This window comes from Saccopteryx leptura, chromosome 3 (genome assembly GCF_036850995.1).
Source record: "Saccopteryx leptura isolate mSacLep1 chromosome 3, mSacLep1_pri_phased_curated, whole genome shotgun sequence".
In the NCBI taxonomy this organism is placed as follows: Eukaryota; Metazoa; Chordata; class Mammalia; order Chiroptera; family Emballonuridae; genus Saccopteryx; species Saccopteryx leptura.
The window spans coordinates 19284153-19311925 of record NC_089505.1 but is presented as its reverse complement, the minus strand read 5'-3'; the positions used below and the strand labels follow the sequence as shown (position 1 = coordinate 19311925).

The 27773-nt window shown below is 39.4% G+C and overlaps 1 protein-coding gene and 1 pseudogene across 3 annotated transcripts in view; both read left to right on the top strand.

The window, feature by feature from the left end:
* ADGB (androglobin) overlaps positions 1-27323 on the top strand; it is a 139311-nt gene extending 111988 nt beyond the window's left edge. For all 3 annotated transcript variants that reach the window (XM_066373049.1, XM_066373048.1, XM_066373047.1), the window contains 8 exons: positions 402-513; positions 10728-10900; positions 15109-15285; positions 16037-16145; positions 19570-19779; positions 20476-20566; positions 21605-21788; positions 26161-27323. In XM_066373049.1, the coding sequence (XP_066229146.1) occupies positions 402-513; positions 10728-10900; positions 15109-15285; positions 16037-16145; positions 19570-19779; positions 20476-20566; positions 21605-21788; positions 26161-26346 (1242 nt within the window). In that variant the 3' untranslated portion in view covers positions 26347-27323. The remainder of the gene's footprint in view (positions 1-401; positions 514-10727; positions 10901-15108; positions 15286-16036; positions 16146-19569; positions 19780-20475; positions 20567-21604; positions 21789-26160) is intronic.
* Positions 13575-15019, top strand: LOC136397058 (calcium-independent phospholipase A2-gamma pseudogene; annotated as a pseudogene).
* Positions 27324-27773: the final 450 nt, after the last annotated feature.

Below are 27773 nucleotides of genomic sequence, written 5' to 3'. Positions count from 1 at the left end.
CAGCTGGTTTTACAGGGTAGCTCTAACGAATTTTCAAGGAGTATATTCTAGAAAACAGAAATACAATATAAGCTAACCAATCTTTTCTCAGAGATTAATGTAATTCTAATTCAAAACTGATAAAACTAGCAAAAATAAAATAAATAAATGTTATTTGTAAACACAAATAGAAAAGTTATAAATAGAATATATTATGGCAGGTATTGGTAGGGATGTGAAGATAAACTTTTATAGCTGTGGTGTTACAGAATTTCAGGAACATCAGATAACATTTAATTAAATTATGAATGTATAATCCAGAAAATTATTGCATTTATCATATGGCTTAAATAATAAATTCTTGGGCATATATTATGTTTATCCTTATTGATTTTGCTTAAATGTTGCATTTTATTTCAAAGGCTTACAAGTATATTATACAGTGTTTGGTATTGTATGACAGTTGGCCTCTCAATGAAAATCAAAAGGTATTTGTTCAAGCACTAAAAGACTTGGAGAAATATGAGAACAAAGGTATGTCACCCTATATTTTATTTATGCACTTAGTATTTCATATAAATATTTAATAATAAGTTTATCATATAGTTATTAAAACATTATCAACTCAAAATGAATTAAAGACTTGATCTTAAGACTGTAAACCATAAAATTCTTGGAAGAAAACATAGGGAGTCAGTTCCTTACCATTGGTCTTGGCGATAACTTTTTGGATTTGACACCAAAAGAAAAAGCAAAAATAAACAAGTGGGACTATATTAAATTAAAAAGCTTTTTCACAGCAAGCCCCCCCCAAAACAAACCATCAACAAAATGAAAGTGAAGTTCATGGAATGGGAGAAAATATTTGTGAATTATATATTTGAGAGTTAGTATCCAAAATATGTAAAGAACTCAGAAAACTCAATAGCAAAACCCAAACAAACAAAAGATTGAAAAGGGATAAAAATTTGAATAGACATCTTTCCAAAGAAGACATCAAAATGGCCAACAGGCACATGAAAAGGCTCTTGACATCACTAGCCATCAGGGAAATGCAAATCAAACCCACAATGAAACATCACCTTCTACTTTTTAGAATGGTTATCCCCAAAAAGACAAGAAATAACAAGTGTTGGCAAGAATGTCCACTGTTGGTGGAATGTTTATTGCTGTAGCCACTGGAACACAATATGAACTTTCCTCAAAAAATAAAAAATAGAGCCTGATCTGTCATGGAACAGTGGATAAAGCTTTGACCTGGAGTACTGAGGTCACTGGTTCAAAACCCTGGGCTTGCCTGGTCAAGGCACATACAGGAAGCAACTACTACAAGTTGATGCTTCCTGCTTCTTCCCCAAACTTCCAGTTAGAAGGTAACTAAGTCTTTGAAGTATAATGTATAACATGGTGACTATATTAACAATGCTCTATTATATATTTTAAAATAACTAAGAGAGTATATCTTAAAAGTTTTCATCATATGAAAAAAAAATTGTAGGGGCTTCTTTTTGGTGCCTCGAAGGTGGTTGGTTGCTCCAGGGTGAAGCTGAACATCTCTTTCCCAGCCACTGGCTCATTGAAATCCATAATTAACATAAACTTTGTACCTTTTATGAGAAGTGTATAGTCACAGAAGTTGGTGCTGATGCTCTGGTTTGAATCAATGGTGGGAATGACACACTGTTTCCCCATGAAGCAAGGCGTTTTGACCCATGGCCAATGTCTGCTTGCTGCTGAGTAAGGAACATTTCTGATAGAGAACAAGGACTGGAGTAAGAAAGCACAAATCTGTTCGGGGTTGCCTTGTGACTAATAGTCTCAGTGGAACATCCTTACAGCTATTGCCTATAAGACACTTCAAATAAAAAAATATACACAGACCCTGGCCAGTTGGCTCAGTGGTAGAGCATCGGCCTGGCATGCAGAAGTCCTGGGTTCGATTCCCAGCCAGGGCACACAGGAGAAGCGCCCATTTGCTTCTCCACCTCTCCCCCTCTCCTTCCTTTCTGTCTCTCTCTTCCGCTCCCGCAGCCGAGGCTCCACTGGAGCAAAGATGGCCCGGGCGCTGGGGATGGCTCCTCGGTCTCTGCCCCAGGCGCTAGAGTGGCTCTGGTCGCAACAGAGCGACGCCCCGGAGGGGCAGAGCATCGCCCCCTGGTGGGCAGAGCATCACCCCTGGTGGGTGTGCCGGGTGGATCCTGGTCGGGCACATGTGGGAGTCTGTCTGACTGTCTCTCCCTGTTTCCGGCTTCAGAAAAATACAGAAAAAAAAAAAAAAAGAGAGAGAGAGAGAGTTTGTCTCTCTATCTCCTCTCCAATCACTTAAAAAATATATATACACAGACTGAAAGTAGAGAGATAGAAAATATTTCATAAAAATGGAAACAAACAAAGCTGGGGTAGCAGTACCTATACTGGACACAATAAACTTTATACCCAAGAGGCAAAAGATTCCACTTCTAGATAGTTATCCATAGAAACCCAAAACACTAATTGAAAGGATATGTGTTCATTGCAGCATTATTTACAGTAGCCAAGATATGGAAGAAGCCTAAGTGTCCATCGATGGATGGACAGAGTGATGCATATAAACAATGAAATGTAATTCAGTCATAAAAAAGAATGAAATCTTTCCATCTGCAACAACATGGATGGACCTAGAGGGCATTGTGCTGAGTTAAACAAGTCAGACAAAGATAAAAGCCACCTGATTTCACTTATATGTGAAATCTAAACAACAAATGACACAAGCAGAACAGAAATAGACTCATAGATACGGAGAACATTGTAATGGTTGCCAGATGGGAGAGGTTTGGGGGACTGGGTGGAAAAAGTGGGTGAAGGGAATAAGAAGTACAAGTTGGTAGTTACAGAATAGTCACAGTCGTCACAGGGATGTAAAGTACAGCATAAGGCATATAGTCAATAACATTATAGTAACTGTGTGGTGTTAGATGGGCACTGTGATTATATGGATGGTCACTTTGAAAGTTAAATAAATGTCTGATCATTGGGTTGTTCACCTGAACTAATATAATATTGTATGTCAGCTGTAATTAAAAAATATTTATAAAACAGAAAAAACAATGGCAGTAGAACAGCTTAATTAAACTATTGATAAAACAGTATAGAAGTGGAAAACATATATATGAGTGAAGAGAGAAGCTGGAAGAGTATTTACCAGAAATGTTAATGTGATCATTTCTTGGGACTGGAATTATTAGTAATTTTACTTTTTTGAAATTTTTAAAATGTATTTCGTGAGAAGAGGGGAGGTAGAGAAAGACTCCTGCATGCGCCACAACCAGGATACACCCTGCAAGCCCACTAGGGGGCAATGCTCTGCCCATCTGGGGCACTAGCTCCTTTGCAACAGGAGCCATTTTTTTCGCGCCAGAAGCAGAGGCCATGGAGCCATCCTCAGCACTGTGGGCCAACTTGTTCTAATTGAGCCATGGCTGCAGGAGAGGAGGAGATGAGAGAGAGAGAGAGAGAGAGAGAGAGAGAGAGAGAGAGAGAAAGGGAGAGAGAGAAAGAGGGAGAAAGAAAGAGAAGAGAGAGGGGGAGGGGTGGAGAAGCAGATGGGTGCTTCTCCTGTGTGCCTTGATCAGGAATCAAACCTGGAACATTCGCACACCAGGGCCAATGCTCTACCACTGGGCCAACCCACCAGGGCCTTACTTTCTTATTTATATTATTCAGTATCTAAAAAACTAATTTAAGGTGTATAAATTAGATGTTTTAAAATAACACATAGTTTTTAAATTTAAAAATAAAAAACAATGCACTTTATTTGTAAAAAGAAAAAAAAACCTCTGGAGAGACCTAGAAGTTTAATTATCATGACTACACTGCTCACAAGAATTAAGGGACATTTCAAAATGAATATGAAACAATAAAAAAAGAAGCATTTTATTTTTTTTAATTAAACAAGAACATCAGAAAAGTGAATGACAAGTCAAAGAAAGCTGTTTGATTATGCAAATTAGATGCAAAACCAACTTTAATTTCATTGGTGAAAATGTACTATACAAAAGGCTGAAAGTACTGGAGTATCTGCACGTTCCTTGATCCCTAATTTTTGTGAGCAGTGTATTTTGTTTCCTGCTAATAAGAGCTTTTTACTCTACTAAGAACTTTTTATACATTACTATCAATTCTCACAAAAACTCTGGGAGATAGTTACAATATCCTTATTTTATGATGCTGTAAATAATTTGCTTAAGGTTGCACACCTGGGAAGGAGCAGATTAAAAGTTTTAACCCAACTCCCCTTATCCCAATGCCTGGAACCTTTCCACTGTACTATGTGAACTCTTAAGAGATTTTCTAGCTGGAGTATTGTCATAGTGCTAACAGTGGTACTGGTAGTAATTGCAAACATTTATGCCAGATGCTTTCGAGGGTTTTACGTATACTGACATAATTAATCCTCCTTATAAATCTATGAGGTAGATGCTATAAGTATTATCATTTTACAAATGAGAAAACTGAAGCACAGACTGTTTAAGTAACTTGCCTATGATCATACAGCTAGTTACTAGCATAGCTAGAATTTTGAATAGGAGTTAACTATTCATCAAGGGCTTTTAAACTGGGGAAAAAATTGCAGTACTACCAATTTCAGATCTTCCTTGTGTCCTCAATAAATGTCTTTATTTAGGGAGCTGTCTATATATTTTTGGTGAACACAAAAGTTTGTGTAAATGATTTTATTATATTTTTCCTTGAGATATTTTAAGTTTCTTAACTTCAAGTTATTAAACACTGATGGATTTCTAGTAAACAAACCACAATAACAAACCATCTATTTTAATATATTTAGGTAGATTAATGAATACATGTTAAAAATCCTAGAGGGAAAAACAAAGAAAAGTATTAATATCTGAAATGAGACTGATCAGGTGGTGGCGCAGTGGATAGAGCATCGGACTGGGATGTGGAAGACCCAGATTCGAGACCCCAAGGTCGCCAGCTTGAGTGCAGGCTCATCTGGTTTGAGCAAAAGCTCACCAGCTTGGACCCAAGGTCGCTGGCTCGAGCAAGGGGTTACTTGATCTGCTGAAGGCCCGTGGTCAAGGCACATATGAGAAAGCAATCAATGAACAACTACTAAAGTGTCGCAATGAAAAACTAATGATTGATGCTTCTCATCTCTCTTCGTTCCTGTCTGTCTGTCCTTGTCTGTCCCTCTCTCTGACTCTCTCTCTGTCTCTATAAAAAGAAAGAAAAAAATCTAAAATGAAAACAGTGGTATAATTTATGAAAAAGAATAGTGTAAAAACATAGTTAAATAATGCTACCAAATTAATAATATGAATTAAGTTTTTAAAAAGAAGTCGATATTAAAAAAGAAATACAGCGCCCTGGCCGGTTGGCTCAGCGGTAGAGCGTCGGCCTGGCGTGCGGGGGACCAGGGTTCGATTCCCGGCCAGGGCACATAGGAGAAGCGCCCATTTGCTTCTCCACCCCCTCCCCTCCTTCCTCTCTGTCTCCCTCTTCCGCTCCCACAGCCGAGGCTCCATTGGAGCAAAGATGGCCCGGGCATTGGGGATGGCCCCTTGGCTTCTGCCCCAGGCGCTAGAGTGGCTCTGGTCGCGGCAGAGCGATGACCCGGAGGGGCAGAGCATCGCCCCCTGGTGGGAAGAGCGTTGCCCCTGGTGGGCATGCCGGGTGGATCCAGGTCGGTCGGGCGCATGCGGGAGTCTGTCTCTCCCTGTTTCCAGCTTCAGAAAAAAAAAAAAAAAAAAAAGAAATACAGCATAGCAACTTAACTACCCTGGGTTTGACTACCTGAACCTGGCTTATTTGTTACCTGGAATATTAGAATAATAATTCCTATCTTTTAAGGTTAATGTGACAGTTCAAGATAATATCTGTAAATTTCCTAGAACCTAGTAACACTAAAAAGTGGTTCTGTTTTTATTACATATTCAAACTTGAAAATAAGTCTTTAGAAATAATTATATCTTTTTTGACATCATATTTGACAATTTTGTGAGTGAATGAGCAGCTCTTAAAACAGCAAGCAAAGAAATTCGGAATTGAATTGTGTTTAAAATAAACTAGGAAATTTTCTACTTGAAAGACTATGTGGGCCAATCTTTTTAAAAAAATTAGCAGCTTTTGAATTTAGAATAATGTCTTTAATATACTTATAAATGTGAACTTTTAGATAGCTTATTTGTTTAAAATAAATCCAATAAAATATATTGGATTATTTTAATATTAATTATTAAAATATATTTTAATATAAAATAAATCCAATATGCCAATTTCTATGAAGAGTTTACAACTCAGAACCTTCAAACTTCTTTAAAAATTGAATCTACTGAGGTGACATTGGTTCGCCATGTCACCATGTAGGTTTCAAGTGTACGACTCAACAAAACCTCATCTGCACGGTGCATTGGTGTGCTCATCACCCCAAGCCAAGTCTCTTCCCAACTCCATTTCCCCCACTTTGTCCGCTTCCACCTGCCTCCCAACCCCTTTCTCTCCCTCTGGCTGTCACCATCTTGTTGCCTGTGTCTATGTTAAGGGTATAATATATTTTAGAAAAATTAAGTTGCTAATTTCTTCTAATTATGACTTAGCTTACTTAATTATAAATACTTTTTATATCAAGAAGAAATTGTTCAGGTATGCTGTTCATTAGTATATTGGTGACCCAATTTAAAATTTTAGGTACATCCTAAAGTCAATGAAAATATTGGCCCCACTTAACTCATTTAAACTCAAGTAAATTGTTATGAAAAATAAAATATATAATCTAATTGTTTATAAAAGTTTACATTGTTATAATCTATAATACAAAGTAAGGCCTGAATTATAGCTATGTACATACAACCTAAGATATTTGTATCATAAATACGAATTATTAGAAAGCTTGGCTTCTGGTTAACATGAGGCAACAGTGCCACCTATAGTTACATTTTTATACCTAAATTCTATAAAAATTGCTTACTGAGACAGCTCTCACTGAAAGAAATAGAAATTGGAGGATCTTGAGAGGATAGTACTGTACTTAGTGACATTTTCTGCTTTTATTTACAATTAGCAGTTTTGCAAAAACACATATAAACTTTGTCATTCTCAATTCAAGGTCTTTGAAGAAACAAAACAGTTATATATATTTATATTATAATATATACATTCCTATTTCTATTTCCCAAGTGTGATTATAATTGATAAATGTATACTTTGTTCTACACAAGTATGCTAGTTCAGAAATTTTATTAATGTTCATATCCCAACCAGTTTTTAGTTCCTGGATATGTAAATTTAAGCACTGAATTTTAATAATAAGATCAAAATTATATTTCTATAAGTTTTATTATTCACTGAAGACTTCTGTCCACTGTATTCTAGGTATGTGTAAGATAATGTAAGAAAATATCTAAAGGCATAAAGCTAAAGATTTTCTCAAGCTCATTTTATCAACAGATCCTCTCCAGACATGTCTCTCTGCAAAGGGTATATTAATTTATTCCAATGGTCCTTCCCTCTATAGCTCTTCTAATTACATGAATATACTGGATATGGAGGTCACACTTTTTATAATTTTTGAATCAATAGGATATTTAGTTTTACTGATATATACATTCCCATCACATGCAGATTCCCTATAAAGCTTTACATATGACAAACTATCCAATAATGAGTACATATTCTGAGCATTACAGTAAGTTCCTGAGTTACAAACATCTGACTTATGTACAACTTGTACTTATGAATGAGCTCCATAAGGGCTATTGGTAATCAACTGCAGTTGGACATCAGTGAAAATTATATCATAGAGTTACTTGGCTCCCATGGCAAAGAACTAACTAATGAAAACATTATGGAACTAGAATAGCAGATTTATTTAGGGAAGAAAACAGGAACCTAGAAACTCCAGAACCAAAAAAAGTTTTCTACAAAAGATTGAGCTGATGATTTTCATCTCATTGAAGCAGAATGGCAGAGTTGGAGGTATAAGGTCCTGATACAAAGAGGTTCACCAAAGTTTACCATACAGTTACCAAAGTCCTGAGATGCTACAGGGCCATTTATTATGAGACAAAGAAAAGCTCTAGGCCCTGGCCGGTTGGCTCAGTGGTAGAGCATTGGCCTGGTGTGCAGGAGTCCCAGGTTTGATTCCTAGCCAGGGCACACAGGAGAAGTGCCCATCTGCTTCTCCACCCCTCCCTCTCTCCTTCCTCTCTGTCTCTCTCTTCCCCTCCCGCAGCCAGGGCTCCATTGGAGCAAAGTTGGCCCGGGCGCTGAGGATAGCTCTGTGGCCTCTGCCTCAGGTGCTAAATGGCTTTGGTTGCAACAGAGCGACGCCCCAAGATGGGCAAAGAGCATCGCCCCCTGGTGGGCATGCTGGGTGGATCCCGGTTGGGCACATGCAGGAGTCTGTCTGACTGCCTCCCCGATTCCAACTTTGGAAAAATACAAAAAAAAAAAAAAAAAAAAAAAAAAAAAGCTCTATACAAACCTTCCTTGATGGGAATCCTTCAAGAAACAGACTCAGCTGCAGAATCAAACCCTGACTCTCTAACACCAGTCCCAACCTCTCCAACAAGTCCATCATCTTCTGCATCACACAAGATTGTTTAACGTTGTAGTTGAAAATGTTCAAGTATTTATATGCACAGAAAGGTAAAAACATATACTATGTTAAGACAAACATCTAAGTTGCATTTAATAGGTAAATGTACCTGTTCCAACTTACTTACAAATTTAACTTAAAAACAAAACTACAGAATCTATCTCGTTTGTAACCTGGGGGGATGGGGGGAGGATGACTGCCTGCATATTAGGTGAAAGTAGGAGCTTAAAATGAAAAATACAATGAGGCCCTGGCCAGTTGGCTCAGCGGTAGAGCATCGGCCTGGCATGTGGGGGACCCGGGTTCGATTCCCGGCCAGGGCACATAGGAGAAGCGCCCATTTGCTTCTCCACCCCCCCCCTCCTCCCTCTCTGTCTCTCTCTTCCCCTCCCGCAGCCAAGGCTCCATTGGAGCAAAGATGGCCCCGGCGCTGGGGATGGCTCCTTGGCCTCTGCCCCAGGCGCTAGAGTGGCTCTGGTCGTGGCAGAGCGACGCCCCGGAGGGGCAGAGCATCGCCCCCTGGTGGGCAGAGCGTCGCCCCTGGTGGGCGTGCCGGGTGGATCCCAGTCGGGCGCATGCGGGAGTCTGTCTGTCTCTCCCCGTTTCCAGCTTCAGAAAAATACAAAAAAAAAAAAAAAAAAGAAAAATACAATGATATTCTGGCCTTTAGAGAACTTGTAATTCATGGGAGAAAAGATTACCATGTTGTATGCCATTAAAAATATGGAAATTATTTTAGTCTATATATTTAAACCATGGAAGGAAGGTGGAAGGTACACACTTGCTATGTGCCAGACAGTCTAGTGATCCTAGTAAACTTGAATATCACCTTATTTTCTTTCTGTGGTGTTTTTTTTTTTTTTTTTACTTTTCTGTTCACAATGAACTCAGTCTGTTTTATTTATTCTGCTCATCATACTTAAGAGATGAGCGCTTAGACTGAAATATCACCTACCTTTACAGAGTTTTTTGTAATTTCATGCTTTTGCGACGAAGTCTCTCCAGGCAACCGTGAGACCTGGCCTTTCTGAGTTCTTTATTCTCTCGGTATTCTGCCACAGACAAACCACACACAGAGATAACGCAGAAGGTTCAAATAAGAAAACAAATCTGGGAAAACAGCAGTGGAAACAGAAGCATAAGGACTCCAAAAATTAGCTGCTCCATAAAAACAAAGAAACAAAAAACTGGCAGAAATAATCGGTCAACTTTTTCAGATGTATGGAAATTAACAAAAATTTCATTCAGATAAAACAGCCAAGTCTCTTTTAAAAACAGTGAGGTTTGTAGCATTTTAATTTGCCCCAGTCCATCTCCCAGTCTCCAGCTCCACAGTAGCCTTGAAAATTAATAGCCTGTATTCTTGATAGAGGGTTGGCAGCCACCAGAAAGAGTGGAATGGCACTGAATCTCTTTCAAAGTCTCATTCCCAGAAAAACAAAAATTGAGAAAAACTGTTATTAACAATCTTGCCTTATGAGAAATACTAAAGAAAGTTCTTCAAACTAAAACTAAAAAAAGAAAAAAAAAGTCTAAGCAGTAACTTGTATCCACATGAGGAAATAAAGTTCATCATAAGACAAATTTAGCAATAAAGATGAATAAAAAAATCAAATTATGAAATGCAATGAAACCAACACTGAGAGAAATTTATAGTTATAAATGCCTACATTTAAAAAGAAGAATGATCTCAAATCAATGACTTAAGCTTCCACCTTAAAAAATTAGAAAACTAGAAAAGAAAGAACAAACCCGAAGTAAGTAGAAAGGTAATAATAAATATTAGAGCAGAGATGAATCATCAACTCAATATTGTTTTGGAGATACTAGCCAAGGCAAGAAAAGGAACTGAAAACACCCACATTAGAAACTATTTAGATAGTAGTGATGGTTGTATAGACTTATAAATATTTCGGAACCCACTGATTTATACACTTCTATGGTAAATTTATGGTATATGAATTATTTCTCTATTTCATAAAAAGGAGTCACAGATTTTTATAAAAGATCAATTTTCTTGTTTTAAAAAAAAAACCCAGAAAACCCAAATGCCTTCCACTTTTTCTTGATTTGCTTTTTTTTTTTTGTTCCTAAATGACATAATTGTATTATTATGTCATGATTCATTGGTTTCCTTTTTATGTCTCTCTAGTGCATGGAGAAAAACATGAGGAATTAATTGCCATGGGAAGCTCAGACTTCCATGCTGTTACTGAGGGGCAGAAATCTTCGGGAATATCCAAAATCACAAGGAAAGGCAAAGAAAAGTCTTCTGAGAAAGAAAAGGCAGCCAAGGACAAACAAGCACCTCGCTCTGAGCCACAGGTGGGTGTGACACTTTTTCTTATGGGAGTTGCTTAATAAGTTTAGGTTCCCTGGGTCTCAACACGTCCATCTGTCCTGAAGACAAAACTGTGAAAATCTCCATCTCCCTGTTTTCAGCAGCCATATAGATAGCTTGTGGACATTTCTTAGACACCTTCCGCGAGCAACCTTCCCTCATTTAGCATCAAAAAACATTAATTTAACTTTTAATATGTAAGACTGATTAGGGGATTTGGGTTTCTAATATTAATAGTATTGATATATAGGTCTTACTCTCAAAAAAATGTCACAGTCTAATGGAGGAGACTGAAGGTAAACAGTTTTAGTGTTAGGGATTGAATGTGCAGTAGTGAAAAATATATGTATCTATGCTAGCTTCTTCTTAAAGGAAGAGTTCTAAATTGAGACAATGAGCAAGGACATGTTGAGGCAAAATCTAACACAATGTGTGTGTGTGTGTGTGAGTGTGTGTGTGTGTTTCTGAATTATTAAAGTGTGAGATACGAGGCTGGAAGGGTATTGGATGGAAGAGAGCTTTTACGCCTCATTAGAATCTGGGACTCTGTGTATAGCCCAGGGATCCCGAATCCCAGTTCCTTCTGGGCCAGTTAGATAATGACAGTGATGAGGGGTGAGGAATAAGATGTGGGTAAGCAATTTGAGGAGGCAAGCACAGGCCTAAGGATATTCACATTCAAGTTATTAGAGAATAATGAACTCAGAACAAAATACTTATGAGGAAGATTTCTTCCCATCATTTGTGATCATTGCTTCAGGTAAACAGGGCTGTGAGGTCAAAGATTTAAAAAGTGTGTTGTCATGATCAGATTTACATTATATACACCCTGGTGACTTCCAAGAGTATGAATTTAAAGGGGGAAAGAATAGAGATAAGGAAACCACTTGGGAAAGTACTGCAATTGTCCAGGTAAGGGAGTGCTGGCTGTCCCAGGTACATAGAGGTCAAAAGAAAGGAAGACAAAGACAAAGAGCTATCTATTGTAGGAAACAAACAGGCTATGTAGTTATAAATTCAAAGCAGATGATTAGGAGCAAGAAATAAAGGATATCTCCTAGGTTTCCAGTTGGATTAACTAAATAGGCTATTGGTACCACCAGTGAAATAAACACTTAAAGAAAAATGATTGTTCATTTTTGAAGATTATTGCTCACTTGTCCCAAACTCTCCAATAATAATAATAATAATAAAAAAAGCCCACTTGCATTTCCAAGATTTGATTTCTGTGTGTGTGTGTGTGTGTGTGTGTGTGTGTGTGTGTGTGTATTTTTCCGAAGTGAGAAGTGGGGGGTGGCAGACAGACAGACTCCTGCATGCGCCCGACCAGGATCCACCTGGCAAGCCCACCAGGGGGCAATGCTCTGCCCATCTGAGCCATTGCTCCACTGCAACTGGAGCCATTCTAGCACCTGAGGTGGAGGCCATGGAGCCATCCTCAGCGCCCAGGCCAGCATAGCTCCAATGGAGCCTTGGCTGTGGGAGGGGAAGAGAGAGACAGAGAGAAAGGAGAAGGGGAAGGGTGGAGAAGCAAATGGGCGCTTCTCCTGTGTGTCCTGGCTGGGAATCAAAACTGAGACTTCCACACCCTCGGCCGACACTCTACTGCTGAGCCAACTGGCCAGGGCCCGAGATTTGATTTCTTAGTTGTTGGAGTCTACCCTTGGCAACCTTGAGAAGTAAATAAGCCATATATGATTTCCACTGAGAGCAGAGGTACCTGCTGCAGGCCACCCCCAGTTCATGTGAAGAACAGGAAGAGGTAAGTCACCAATGCTGCCGGAGCAGTTGCAGCCTGCATCCTATAATGCAGTCTTCGGGGGAAGCAGAGAGGGAAGCTCACCGAAACATCAGTGGGTGACAAGCCACACCAGTCTACAGAGAGGATTTCACACAAGCAAAGTAAGATGTAAACGGAACCAAAGTGAAACAAAAACACCATAGCTCCAGCAACTAGGATTTTCTGATTGGAATTTTGAAAGTTAGCACTTCTGCTCCCACGGGACTTACAAAAGGGAGCATTTATGTCCTATTTTAAAAGCACTGTAAACTTTGTTTCAAAGGCTGTTTTGGCAATCAGGATGAAATGAGTTTACATTCACTCCACATGAGCCTAGTTCTCGAATATTGAAAATAAAAGCATGAGGGGCTGGTTAAAACAGAAACTTGTGAAACAAACCATCAGATCTCTGAAACAGTGTCATGTGAAATCAGAAAGAAAGAGTTTTCTGGGAGAGAAAGTTCGGGCTATCGATACAAATAGTTGAACCACAAAATTAGGAGAGTCATTCTATACTTTACCAAGTCATATTAATTCATACTTGAAATTTGAGAATAAAATGTCTCCAAAGAAAAAAGACAATCAACATTTCCAGGAAAAATTAGAAGTTGAAGATAAAAACACTAAAGGGAAAGGTGGTCCAGCTGATCCTAGAATCCCTACGGATTGGAAGCTGGGCTCACCGTCTTTGTGCCCTGAAGACACTCCAGCAAGTCTCCAGGGAGACCTCGGAGGCTCTTCCAGCTTCTCTGAAACAAAGCTCTGCTGACTTTCTCATCCCACGGAGGTGTACAAGCTTTAATAGATACTTATGTTAATGGACGTTCCCCACATGGAAGTGTGACTCAGGCAGAAGCTTCAGTCAACAGGATGTGGCAATGGAGGCTGAGAAGGCTGTAAGTCAGGGGTCCCCAAACTTTTTACACAGGGGGCCAGTTCACTGTCCCTCAGACCGTTGGAGGGCCAGACTATAAAGAAAACTATGAACAAATCCCTATGCACACTGCACATATCTTATTTTAAAGTAAAAAAAAAACAGAACGGAAACAAATACAATATTTTAAATAAAGAACAAGTAAATTTAAATCAACAAACTGACCAGTATTTCAATGGGAACTATGCTCCTCTCACTGACCACCAATGAAAGAGGTGCCCCTTCCGGAAGTGCGGTGGGGGGCAGATAAATGGCCTCAGGGGGCCGCATGCGGCCCGCGGGCCTGGCCGTAGTTTGGGGACCCCTGCTGTAAGTAAAATCAGAAACACAGCAGGGGAAAAAGTGTTTATTTCTTCAACCAGAAAAGACTACAGGAGTGAGTATTGATGACAGACATGGTCATTAGTACAGACATTATGAGCAACAGACCCAAAGCTCTGCATTAACAGGGTTGAAAAGTTGTCTTTTCATCTTGCAGAAATTTCCTAGGAGAAAAGGAATGGCTGCAGAAGAAAGAACTATTCCTTCCTCGTTATGATGGGGACAAATTAAGGATGACATTCTTCAGAGAAATATTGGCCTTAATGGGCTGCATGAATCCAGTGCAAGGAAGAGGAATCCCAATTTAAACAATTGGTGGTGTAGGAACAAGGGATATGGGTGCTCTTCAGATACGGCAAACAGGAGCTGGGCTCACTCAGAAGCCAGTTCACCAGCTCTTTGACTGCATTTGTGGTGCAATCCCAGGTGCCCATCAGTTTTCATGTTGGGATTGTTTTGTAGGCTCCTGGATAAATGCGAGGAGCTTTATAGAAAATTAGGATCAGATGCATTTTCACAAAATGCCATTGTTGAAACTGTTAAAATGAGTTGGAGCCATGCATTGTATGTCAGTCAAAATGGAGGCAATTCTCTTGGGGACAGAACGGAATACACACACAAATGACTAAAACAACAAGAAATCCCACACATCCTAGGGTAGCTGCAGGAAGTGCAATGGTAAATAGAGGGATAGTGCCAACAGCTTTTGTGCTCAAGAACTATGGTTATCTTCTTGCAATCAGCTCTTACTATATAGGAGGCAGTTGGTATAAAATGTGGCAAGCCAGTAGAATCTCATCAGCTGCTCGAAGCTTCTTTGCAGAGTGTGCATTTGGGAAATGATCTTCCTCAAGATAAAGGATTGCTTCTAAATAACCCCTCAGCATTAGCAATGTATGACTCAAACACCTTTGGCCAGATGTCCCATTAGAGCGGACAGTATCCGTGGTCATCAGACATTATAAGAGTGATATAAGAAACCCCATGACCTACACAAGCCATGGTGAATGTTCTTGTCCAGGCCTTTTTGTGAATAAATGTTTTCATTTCTGTTGGGTAACCACTTAACCAAGAAATTTCAAAACAAAGGGTTAAATCTGAACCATTTTGAAAGAAGGAAAACATCTGACCCAAAAGGTTTTCTTTTGTTTTATCAGCTGTCCACTATTCACCCCCAACAAGAAGACCCAAATAAGCCCTACTGGGTTTTGAGGTTGGTCACGGAATACAACGAAGCAGACTTCCTGGAAGTGAAAAAAGATACGGAACGAGCAGACGAGATCCGAGCCATGAAGCAAGCCTGGGAAATGGCCGAGCCAGGACGAGCAATCAAGGTCACTGGGGTTTGCAAAGTTGTGCGTTTCCCTTTCATTCCTTGGCGTGGTTGGAAGGAAGTGCTGTGTTGGTAAAACCACACAGTCTTCCCTTTAGGAACGGTATCTAGAACTTTCCCAGACATCGGCTGACTAGACGTTAAGACCATATTCGGACACATTGTGAAATGTTTATCCTCCTGATACCCTGATGACTTGCAAAATCAAAGCACTTAATGGTGCCACTTATTGACCCAAACTGTGAGTGACCCCAGTATTTTACATAGCTTGGGCTGAACACTGTCTGTCCTTAACACTCCCAAGTCAGAAAGCCTAAAACTGCTTTATATGTCCTATTATGTATCAATACTTTGAACAGACAGACTCACACACACACACAGACACACACTGCCCCTTGTGGTAGATATGCTACACTGCATGTCTCCCCCCCTTATATTTTATATAAGAATAATTGCCATAGTGAAGCATTATTTATATGCATTTATGTCCCAATTCAGTGATTGTCGCAAATCAAAAATGGTTCAGGAGACAATAGATATAAGTGCATTAATATTAGAACCACTTTGTTAGTTCTCAGAAATAACTGTCAAAAACAAGGATGTTCCAGAATTTGAGTTTATTTGATAACTAAGAAGAGCTGACCTGATTCAAACTGCCTCATTCATTCACATTTTCCATGTGGTGGTGGTTGTTGCTTTGAGTGCCATTAAGATGTTGCCTGTGTTGTTTGTTGATCATGCTTGTTCCTCAGGCTTCTCAGGCTCGTCTGCGTTACCTGAGCAAATACATTAAGAAAGCTCCTGAAACTGAGGCCGGGCCTGGGTCCACGACAGAAAGCCCGACGAGACCCGCGGAAGAAGGTCAGGAACCCTGGCCCGGCTGCCTCCGAGCATGGGGCTGTTACTACACCTCTTAAGACATTGTCACAAGTCACACTTGGTCAAAAGAAAACATTTCAGAATCAAGCTATCTTAAAGACTGTAAAAAGTCACCAAAACTCCTATAAAAAAATAGATCCTGAGTTTTTTTTCTTGCCAAACATATGTTTAGTTTTTCCATTCAGTAGATATGATTTTTCCCCATTGAAGAAGAGAGGAAACCAGAAAGAAGGGTGCAGCCTGGCCAGAAGGTAGCAAGCAGTGTGCAAACTTAAAAGCAGGCTGCCTACTACACACCCCTGGCACCTTTCTAAGAACCAGAAAAATACTATAAATAATGACAGTAAGAATCATAGAAATCAAGTTAACTACCTTTATTGAGTGATTGCCTTGGGCCTACACCTGTGAAATACTAATTATTTTATTTAATACATCAACCCATTGATATGTAGTATTATTTTTCAATTCACCAAGAAGGACAAAGGCCCAGAGTAATTTGCTTGGTAATTTGCTAAATACAGAGAGGATAGCCAGGAGTGAACCCACCCAGGAGCGAACCCAGCATGCCGACAGTCTCCATCATTCCCGTGTCTTCTCACGAGTACCTGTCTGCCTCCACACTGAGCTGTCCACAGAGGCTGGTGACAGTCCCATCCCCAAACATGCTTTTCTACTTTTACATCTTCAGGAGAATAATTCAATAAATGTTATAAAAATAATGTCCCTTAACTTTTTATATAGTGCTGCAAACCAGTGCAGCTAGTAATTCCAGGTCCTGAGGGAGAATGATGTGGAATTAAGAAAATAGACTCACTGAGAGGATGAGATTGGGAGGTCTCTCCCAATACTGATGGCAGGAACAGAGAGAGAGAGCCCCTGGTCTGCTTTATTTTATAGTGTAGAAAATTAAAGCCTTTAAGCCAATATACAAATAAGGAAGTCTCTGATACAAAGCCACTTATCTGAGGCATAAATGAGATTCCTCATAAGAGTGTACCATCCCCCATCATGCAACAGTCAAAGGTGTGGGGAAAAAGCTTAGTTTTGAAAAGATCTTAGTATTAGAAGGATGTTGAAAAGATCTTAGTATTAAAAAGGTGGGAAAGGCTTAGTCTTAAAACTAAGCCTAAGGACTTTGCCAGCTTACAACCTGTCTCCTGCAATATAAACACTCTAAAAAATCATTTTCAACCTAATTATGTTATCCAGGGATAAGCTCTGTTCAAAATTTTTCATGTTTATTATCTCACTTTACCCTGAAACAACTATGACATAGACATTACTATTCTCACTTTACAGATAAAGAATCATCTCATTCTTCCTAAATTACACACATCTAAAAAGTGACAACCTTCGGATTTAAATTATTTCTAACTCCTAAAGTACTTAATCTACTAATTGATCATTAAATAATATTAGGGATATAAAAGTGAATAGATTACGGTTCTTGTTCTTTAAGCTACAGATTTTGTTATTGTTTTTAGAATAATCTAAGTTATATGTAAAAGAAAAATTATCGCACTGGGTATTTATTAAAAATGGCAAGAAAGACTGGACTTTATTCAAGACTACCACAATAGGAGTCAAGACCATAGCAAATGGAAAAGAGAATGTACTCAACTCTGAATACAGCAAGGATAAGTGGGCATTTATAAACAATAAACAGGGAGTGGAGAGAAAATTACTCAGAGGAACTTGGTTAGGTATCAAGGGTTAAGGAAGAGGAACTTGATTAAAGCTCAAGGATGGAAGAAAGAGAAGCTTGATTGGATGTCAAGGGTGGAGGGGAATTCTCAATAAACTGGTTTAGGAGGATTTTTTGCTAAAATTGTAATTCTTTCTAAGTCAAGGACAAGACCTAATGGAGAACAGGGCTAATAGAAGCCTGACCTCGTCATCCAACATTCATGCAATTAAAGATACAAATCTCAGTTCCACAGCTTGATGAATTCTCATATATGTGTATAATCATATATTTTACACTGAGGTATATAATACTTATTACATCCCAGAATCCTCTTCATTCCCCTTCTCTGCCATTTCCTTCCTCAAAGTAACTACTACTCTGACCTCAGTCACTTTTTCTTGAACTTCATATATTTGAACTCATACAGTAGATGTACCTAATATGTCTTGATATTTATCTGTTCTATTTCTTCTTGTGTCAAGGTTAGTAAGTTGTGTTTGATAAGAAATGTGTCTATTTTATCTAAGTTAAACTTCCTGGAGAAAAATTTTGTTTTACCTTTTTTTCCTGGTCAGTCTCACTCTAGGGCTGCATAAATTTTACTATTTTTGAAGAACCATTACTGATTACTGAATCTCTTCCTTTTATTTCAACATTTCACCATACTCGTAAACGCTAACCCATCTCATTCAAAGCAGAATATAGCACCAATTAAAATACCTGCAATTGATAAATACAGGGAAAACGTCTGCACAATGTGGAAGTTGTGGTAGACTACTGTTTTTTCCTAGGCCATGCGTAACTGGAACAGTGGGAGCAGAATTATATAGCTTTAAAAAAGTAAATCTTCCAGCTTTTCAGCTTCAAAGCAAGATCCTTTTCAGGTCTGTTTTAAGACAATCTTAGATAAGTGCTGAATGCAGGGCTTCCTCTCCGGAGAGGAAGGTCCCATCTATTCGCAGTTGTCACTTGGGGCAGACTGCAATTTCTCCGGAGCGCACAGGAATAGCAGCCCCAGTGGTTCAGAAATCCCTTCTTTATATGTTCTGTCTCTCCTCCAAAAAGCTTCTATTTTTTTTTTTTGTATTTTTCTGAAGCTGGAAACGGGGAGAGACAGTCAGACAGACTCCCGCATGCGCCCGACCGGGATCCACCCGGCACGCCCACCAGGGGGCGACGCTCTGCCCACCAGGGGGCGATGCTCTGCCCCTCCGGGGCGTCGCTCTGCCGCGACCAGAGCCACTCTAGCGCCTGGGGCAGAGGCCAAGGAGCCATCCCCAGCGCCCGGGCCATCCTTGCTCCAATGGAGCCTTGGCTGCGGGAGGGGAAGAGAGAGACAGAGAGGAAGGAGGGGGGTAGGGGTGAAGAAGCAAATGGGCGCTTCTCCTATGTGCCCTGGCTGGGAATCGAACCCGGGTCCCCCGCACGCCAGGCTGACGCTCTACCACTGAGCCAACCGGCCAGGGCCAAAAGCTTCTATTTTTATGTGACCGTTTCATTATCCATATCCTAAGGTAGCTTCCAGACCTACTGGTCGCCTGGGTCATCTGTGAGACCTTCTGAGGTACCAGTGATTATTTGAGCTAGTGCTCTGGTAAGAAGTTGTGAAGCTTTCAAGTCTTTTGCTCCAAACCTGTGCTCCCAGAGCCTTGTTCCTTTTTGCATGTGATTTCCTAAAATGCAAGCTTTTTCCGTAACGCACATTTCATCTTGTAATAGAAACACCTGCGAGTTTGACAAAGGAGCCAGAAACAAAGGGTTCTGGGACCTTGGAGGGCAGAGAGGTGACACAGTCGGGGAGTTTGCTGTGGAAGAAGTGGCAAGCCACCAAGGGCATGCGAGACCTGGCCAAATCCATCATGAGTGAGAGCTCAGCTGCCCTGGCCGGGAAGGAGGAGCGTGAGCAGGCTTCATGGAAGGAGATTCTCAGTGAGTATCCCTCCCTTTGCTAAGATAATACATCTGTTGAAATAAAAAATTCTGGGAAAAAAATGCTAAATTAAACCATGTGATGTTCAGGGTTATACTATAGACCAGTGGTTCTCAACCTTTCTAATGCCGTGACCCCAAACCAAAAAATAATTTTGGTGGCTACTTCATAACTGTAATTTTGCTACAGTTATGATTCGGAATGTAAATACCTGATATACATTATGTATTTTCCGATGGCTTTAGGCGACCCCACTGGGGTCGCAACCCATAGGTTGAGAACCGCTGCTGTAGACAAATTTGTGTTTTGGATTGATAGGTCTTCATTTGGCTTATCTGCTCAAGAACCTGATTGTTGCATATTTATCCTAAGGATAAAAGTGGACAATTTTTTTTTTTAAAAAAAAAGGAAAGTGTAATTTATATATTTATATCTAAAAGTAAAATTGTAGTGATCACATTTGTCACTAAACAGAGATCCTTTTTGTTTTATCTATAGTATTGTATGTATAGTAACACCAGTAGAAGATAACTATAAAATCTAATTATATTTTAATTGTCATATTAAATCACATTAAAATCATTACATAAGGCAAGTCTAATTAATCATTGTTTTCCATTATAATGAGATATAACAGTCATTTAGTTAAGTGTTAATTTTTTTTTTTTTTGAAATTCAGACTTTTTTTTTAACAGGGCCGATTTCACGATCCCCAACAATTCTGGAAATGTCTCCACGACTTATTCGAAAAGCACTAGAATGTGTGGATTTAACTCAGTATATACGGTAAGTTTTAGTAAACATAATTAATATAGACATCTGTGTTCATAGAATTTTGGATATATTGCTAATGGGCAGTTGCTAAACAAGTGAAATTTGCAATTAAATGCTTAGTAGATTTTCAGTATATTTAAATTTTTAGAAGTACATGATTTTGCATCTCAAATTTAGCAAATGTTTTGTTAAGTCAATTCTAAAAGCATTTAAATGTTTTCTGCAAAGCTTTAATGTGTAGCTTAAGATGAGTTGAGCTACAGAAAGTTCTCAATATATCTACTGCCATTATTTATTTAGATTCAGTTTTCTTAAGAACTAGACAATAATATTAATAAAGAAATACTCACTCAAACATATTTGTAAGTTTGGAAGACCTATAAGCTCAGCAGGAGAGCATCGGCCTGGCATGTGAAAGCCCCAGGTTTGATTTCCGGCCAGGCCAGGTCACACAGGAGAAATGCCCATCTGCTTCCCCACCTTCCCCCTTCTCTTTTCCTCTGTCTCTCTCTTCCCTTCCCGCAGCCAAGGCTCCATTGGAGCAAAGCTGGCCAGGGCACAGAGGATGGCTCCATGGCCTCCGCTTCAGGTGCTAGAATGGCTCTGATTGCAACAGAGAAACGGCCTAGATGGACAGAGCATTGCCCCCTAGTGGGAATGCTGGGTGGATCCTGGTGGGGTGCATGAGGGAGTCTGTCTTTCTGCCACCTGCTTCTCACTTCAGAAAAATACAAAAAATAAAAATAAAAATAGGAAGACGTATAAAACAGGCTTAGCGTTTTTGAACACCAGTTCTACAAACATCTCATCAAATGGTGCATCGAATTTTATTGATATTTGCCTAAAATAATTTTCTAAAATATCAGTGATTCAGTGCATGGAGCACAGCTCATCTAGAAATAATGGTTTATTTTTTCTATTCCTAATATTTGATTTTATTCAGACCACCATACTGCTGATATATGATTTAAATGATTTGAGTTCTAAAGTCAAGTATATTCCAGCGTTCCCAAATGATTGCTGTCTCTCTTTTGATGTTTCTGAATCAAGGAAGACAAACACAGAGCCTCTGCTGCAGACGAATGAACTGAATCAGTACAAGGCAATGCACAAGTCAGAGGAGATTCACCAGTTTCGACAGCACAGGGCCAGAGTCCTTAGCATCCGAGACATTGAGCGAGAAGAACGGTTTAATTTACAGGACGAAATTATGGAGACATACGCAGGAATGTGGGTGAGTCCAGAAGTGCATACATGGCTCACAGGTCGACCTGTTTAAAAATTATTAGAATCATATAGCGCCTGGGTGGAAAGATGTCTTGGAAACATTTAGTTCCCAATTCCTCAGAAAAGACCGCAAATTGATCATACACAGTAATTTCAGTTATTCCTTAAAATCCATCTAAAATGCAGTATTGGGAATCAGTCCACAAAATGGGAAGAATGGGAGAAAAGACAACAAAATATTTGTGACATTGGAAGACACCTGGATGAAGATCACATTAGCAGACTCGAGGCAGCCAGGACTTAGGCTGGCAGTAGAAGAGAAACATGACCAGTAACACATTTCTCAGCAGATGGGAGAGAAATGTACCAATCCTCAAGGGATTACTGACGTATGTAAATTTACTCTACACTAAAACTTTAAGATGGCTCTGTCTCTATTTTTTTTTTAATATGTCACTGCTATCCTCCTGTACTTGTGCAAATAGTTTAGTGAAGCCAATTTTATTATGGTAGAGACAGTATTTTTCTTTCACCAAAAGCTTTGGGAAGTGTGATTCTGACATACAGCTATTCCACTATCTCAACCAAAATCATGTAAATTCTAGAATTATGGAAAATTTCTTGAAGAACTTAGCAATGAATACAAAACATTTCTAGAAGTGTTTCTTCCAGCCATCATCAGTTCATTAATTCTTATTCTTTCATTATATCATTTTGAAACAGTCAACAATCAACCCATTGAACCATAATTATGGCTGTACTATCAGTAACGCTAATGAAATTAGGAAGCCATGGCCTCTTAGTAAACCAGCATTGACAGTAACCACTGCCTTATTTCTGAACATTTCATAATCTGTTTCTAAAATATTGCTTGGAACTGACAGTAAAGTTTGCTGGAAATAATTTTGAAAATTATTTGTCATTTTAAAATATTTATTTAAAATATTTTAATGTTTATCTGTTTATAGTCTTCTGACACTTCCCATTTCCACAATTTATTCACTCAACAAATATTTCTGGGCCTTTTTCGTACCAAGCACTCTCCTAAGCCTGAGCAAAAGGGAAAAATTCGTCCCTGCTCTATGGAGTTTAAATACTAGTGAGAAAATAGGTGATAAATATAAACACACATAAATAAATTGTACAATATGATGGAAAGGGGTAAGTACTGAGAAAAAAGAAAGGTAGGCTAGGATCAGAGCACAGTGGTTCAGAAGAGACATGAGTGTACTTGGTGTGTTAGAGAGAGCCCAGTAGGGAGTCTGCACCATAGCGGCAGTGAGCAAAGGGAGGTGACTGGGAGAAGTAGTCAGAGACAAATGGGAGACAGGGACATGGAAGGTCGTCATGTGGGACCTGTGAAGGCCATCGTAAAATCTTCAGCTTTTATTCTGAAAGAAATATGAAGCCATGACAGAATTCCAAAGAACAGAGGAGTAACATGATCTGACTTATTTTGTGTGTGTGCATGTGCGTGTGCGTGTGTGTGTGTGTGTGTGTTTCTGAAGTTAGAAGTGGGGAAGCAGTCAGACAGACTCCCGCAGGTGCCTGACCAGGATCCACCCGGCATGCCCACCAGGGGGCAATCCTCTGCCCATCTGGGGCTGTTGCTCTGTTGTGGCCAGAGCCATTCTAGCACCTGAGGTGGAGACCATGGAGCCATCCAAAGTGCCCGGGCCAACTTTTGCTCCAATGGAGCCTTGGCTGCGGGAGGGGAAGAGAGAGATAGAGAAAGGAGAGGGGGAAGGGTGGAGAAGCAGATGGGTTGCTTCTGTGTGCCCTGACTAGGAACTGAACCTGGGACTTCCACATGCCAGGCCGATGCTCTACCGCTGAGCCAACTGGCCAGGGCCTTGACTTAGGTTTTAAAAGGATCTGTCTGGATAGTGTGTGGGAAGCAGATTCATATAGAAGGAGGCGCATATTAAAAAGAGATCTGTCAGGACACTATTTTACTGGACCTGTGAGCAGTGACCATGGTTCACACCAAGGCGGCTGGGTGGATATGGTGAGAAGAAATTGAATTCTTGATGTATTTTCAAAGCTGAGTCAATAGGACTTCCTGACATTGTTGGTGCATTATGAGAGAGAGAGAAGTCAAGAAATACTCTGTTTTTGGGGGGGGCAGGGGTTGCCTATACAACTGAAATGATTGCCTTGCTATCAAATCTGATTGGGAAGAAAAGGATTTCAATTTGGAGCATTTTTAATATATATTTATTGTATCAAAAAAAGACATTTTTATTTATCTATTAGACAGTCATGTAAAAATTGAATTGAAGTTAGGTTTGTGATTCTGGAATTTGAGAGAATGAGCTGGGATGGAGGTTAGAAAAGGGGCTCCATTAGTGTATAAATGGAATTTAAGCTATAGGGTTAGATGAGATCGCCAAGGGCTGAGGCTTCAGCTCCGTGATATGGCCTCCTCCACATTAAGAGATGAAGGAGAAAAGGAGGAGTGAACAAAAGTGACTGACAAGAGCAGATAATGAAGTGAAAGGATGTGATGCCCAAGAAACCAAGTGGAGTCAGTTGATTCAGAAGGAGAGGGTATGGTTAAGTAAGAATAGGACCAAGAAATAGTCTTGAATCTAGCTACATATAGGTCATTGGTGTAAGGTATTTTTCTCTGCCGAGAAAGAAGGAGCTGGAGCCATGAGGTGTGGAATAACAAAAGGCTTTATTGAGTATAGAGTGCTTCCGCCCAACGAGGTTCCCAGGCCCCAAGGAAAGATGGAGGCCAAGGAAGTTGCAAGTGGTGACCCACGTGGGAGATATTTAAAAGGTCCCTAGAGTGGTCGAGCTAATATGACGTGGTGAAATCTCACTGGCTGGCAGGCGGTCGATTTTTTTCAAAGGGCTCCTGGAAAGTTTCTTTTGGCGCGCTTGGTTGTGGGCAGTCCTTGCCAAAGTTTCTGGGTCTGGGCTTCCCATTATCCACCGACCTTACGGTTGGTATCTTTTTTATTTTTTTGTACCGTGACAGAGAGTCAGAGAGAGGGACAGCTAGAGACCGACAAACAGGAAGGGAGAGAGATAAGAAGAATCAATTCTTTGTTGCAGCACTTTAGTTGTTCATTGACTGCTTTCTCATATGTGCCTTGACTAGGGGGCTACAGCAGAGAGAGTGATCCCTTGCTCAAGCCAGTGACCTTGTGCTCAAGCCAGTGACCATGGGATCATGTCTATGATCCCATAGATCAGTGGTTCTCAACCTTTCTAATGCTGTGACCCCGCAATACAGTTCCTCATGTTGCGGTGACCCCAAACCAAAAAATAATTTTGGTGGCTACTTCATAACTGTAATTTTGCTACAGTTATGATTCAGAATGTAAATACCTGATATGCATTATGTATTTTCCAATAGCTTTAGGCGACCCCGCCGGGGTCACGACCCACAGGTTGAGAACCGCTGCCATAGATGATCCCACGCTCAAGCCAACAACTCCGCGCTCAAGCTGGTGAGCCCATGCTTAAGCTGGATGAGCCTGCACTCAAGCCGGGACCCTCGGGGTTTTGAATCTGGGTCCTCTGCGTCCTAGTCTGATGCTCTATCCACTGCGCCACCACCTGGTCAGGTGGTCATTGGTGTCTTTGATGAATGTAGTTTTTGTTTTGTTTTTGAACTGGTAAAATGAAAGTCAAACTGACAATAACAAAGATAAGCAATGGATTATTAGGTGATCTTATTTGGAAGTACGACTTATATATTTTGTCAAGGCTAATGTGTGCAGGGGAACTAGTAATTTATGGAGCATAGTTACTGTGAGAGACACACCAAACCAGACTTTTTGTACAGGTTATATCTGAACTCAAAGCAGATCGTGGCTTTGCCAAAATTTCTGCCTATTTCTCAACTTTTTCTTTTATTTTCCTCCTGATGATGCTTTTATTGACTATTGTTAAAAATGCATGTATTTGATTATGTTGCATACTCATCACCCAAAGTCAAACTGTCTTCTATCACCTTCTATCTGGATTTTTTGTGCCCCTCCCCTCTCCCCACCCTCTCCTCCTGAATCAACTGACTCCACTTGGGTATGCAACATAATCAAATGTCAAAATAACCTGGAGATGTTTTCTCTGAACCTATGTACCCTGCTTGATCAATGTTACCTCATTAAAATTAATTTTAAAAAAGGAAATGTAAAAACAAACAAAAAACCGCATGTACTCTTTGTAACTATCTCATGTTGTATGTATTGATAAACATTTGAGTCCATTAGCTAATTTTCATCTTTCTTCAGTAATTTTTCCTGAAATCTACTGGCACAAGGAAAGGATTAAGTTCTTTATGAGAAGGGTGTGTGTGTGTGTGTGTGTGTGTATTTTCTAGGACCATAAGCCTTTATCAGTGGACCTTATTTGTTTTGAAATAGGACTCCTTAGATGAAGCCCGTCAAAAGATCTTCAGCATTCGGGAAGAGTATAGGAACAAGTTGCTGGAAGAAGAGCGTCTGAGGTTGGAGGCTTTGGCCGCGGAGGAAGAAGCCATTCGGGCAGAGCCAGAAAAGAAGACCCAGGATTCTGACAAAGAGAAGAAAAAGAAAGCAAAGAAAAAGTAGCCAGGCGATTCCCAATACTACCTTTTTTCTAAAGAAGAAAAACTTATTTTTAATTATCAATAACATTGCCTGTTGATAAAAAAATGGAATAATTAGAAGTTTTTCTACCTTAGAAATAGTTTATGTATTTTATTGATAACTTGATAGTTTTTTTCAGACATCTTTTTTTGAAGCCATTGGAGTTTGAATTTTTTTTAATTTCAATAAAAATGCCTGAAATGTATAGAATGCAATGGAATGTGTCCTCACTCCACATTGCTGTATTTTTAGTTAATACTTAAACAAGATCATAAATGAGCCAAAGGAATTGCCTTCGAAAAATTCCACAAGAAAAATAGCTATGTTCTTAGAGAAAATTTTGTTTCTAACTTTAAAAGCTTTGAAGTATTTAAAAAATGTTTCAGACATGTTTTTTTTAAAGCTGAATGTCAATAAACCTTTCTCATTGGGCAAGAACTCTTGTGTGTTAAGCCCACCCAAAGTGTTACAACTCTGAATCTTAACAGTGAGTCATGGTAACCCAGGCATAGAGAGTGTGATCACAAACACATCTCTTGTCAGGTGTATCTGTACCTTACTTTTTATTAGACAAAGAACATGTACTTTTATGAGAGTTTAAGAAAAATATGAATGGATCAACTAGGCACATCAGAGGAAACTGACTTGTCAAAAGCATGCCTTTCAACTCATGACTTTCTCAGGTGAAAATTCCCATAGTATTTTTAATCAAAGCTATTTCATTGTGATAGGTATTTTTTACTTTTACATTTATTTACATTACTATTTTTTAAATTTAATTATTTATACATATGTATATGGAATTTTACTCAAATATGCAAACACATGCATGTTTTCCTCTATTACTTTGTCTACACCAGTGGTAGTCAACCTGGTCACTACCTCCCCCTAGTGGGCGTTCCAGCTTTCATGTTGGGCTGTAGTGGAGCAACAAAAGTATAAATATCAATAAAAAGATAGATTTAACTATAGTAAGTTGTTTTGTAAAGATTTATTCTGCCAAACTTAGCGAAAATCCGACATAAAGTATTTGGTAAGTAATTATTATTATATGCTTTAACTTGCTGTAACTCTGCTTTATAAATTTTATAAAGTAAAATTACTTCCCTACTTTATAAATCACCATTACTGTGGAACGGGTGGGTGGTTAGAAAACTTTACTACTAACAGAGATACAAAAGTGGGTGGTAGGTATAAAAAGGTTGACGACCCCTGGTCTATACTATCCTTCACATCCTTATGATCTCCCCACTCTCTACAATAATTCATGAACACAACCTAGTAGGAATGTTTCTATATTTTTCACTTATCTCATATAATCATATAATCAATATTTTATATTACATTATGAGCTAGTTTTACAAAATGTCACTTTATTATACATACTTTACTGGTACTTGATTTTTTTT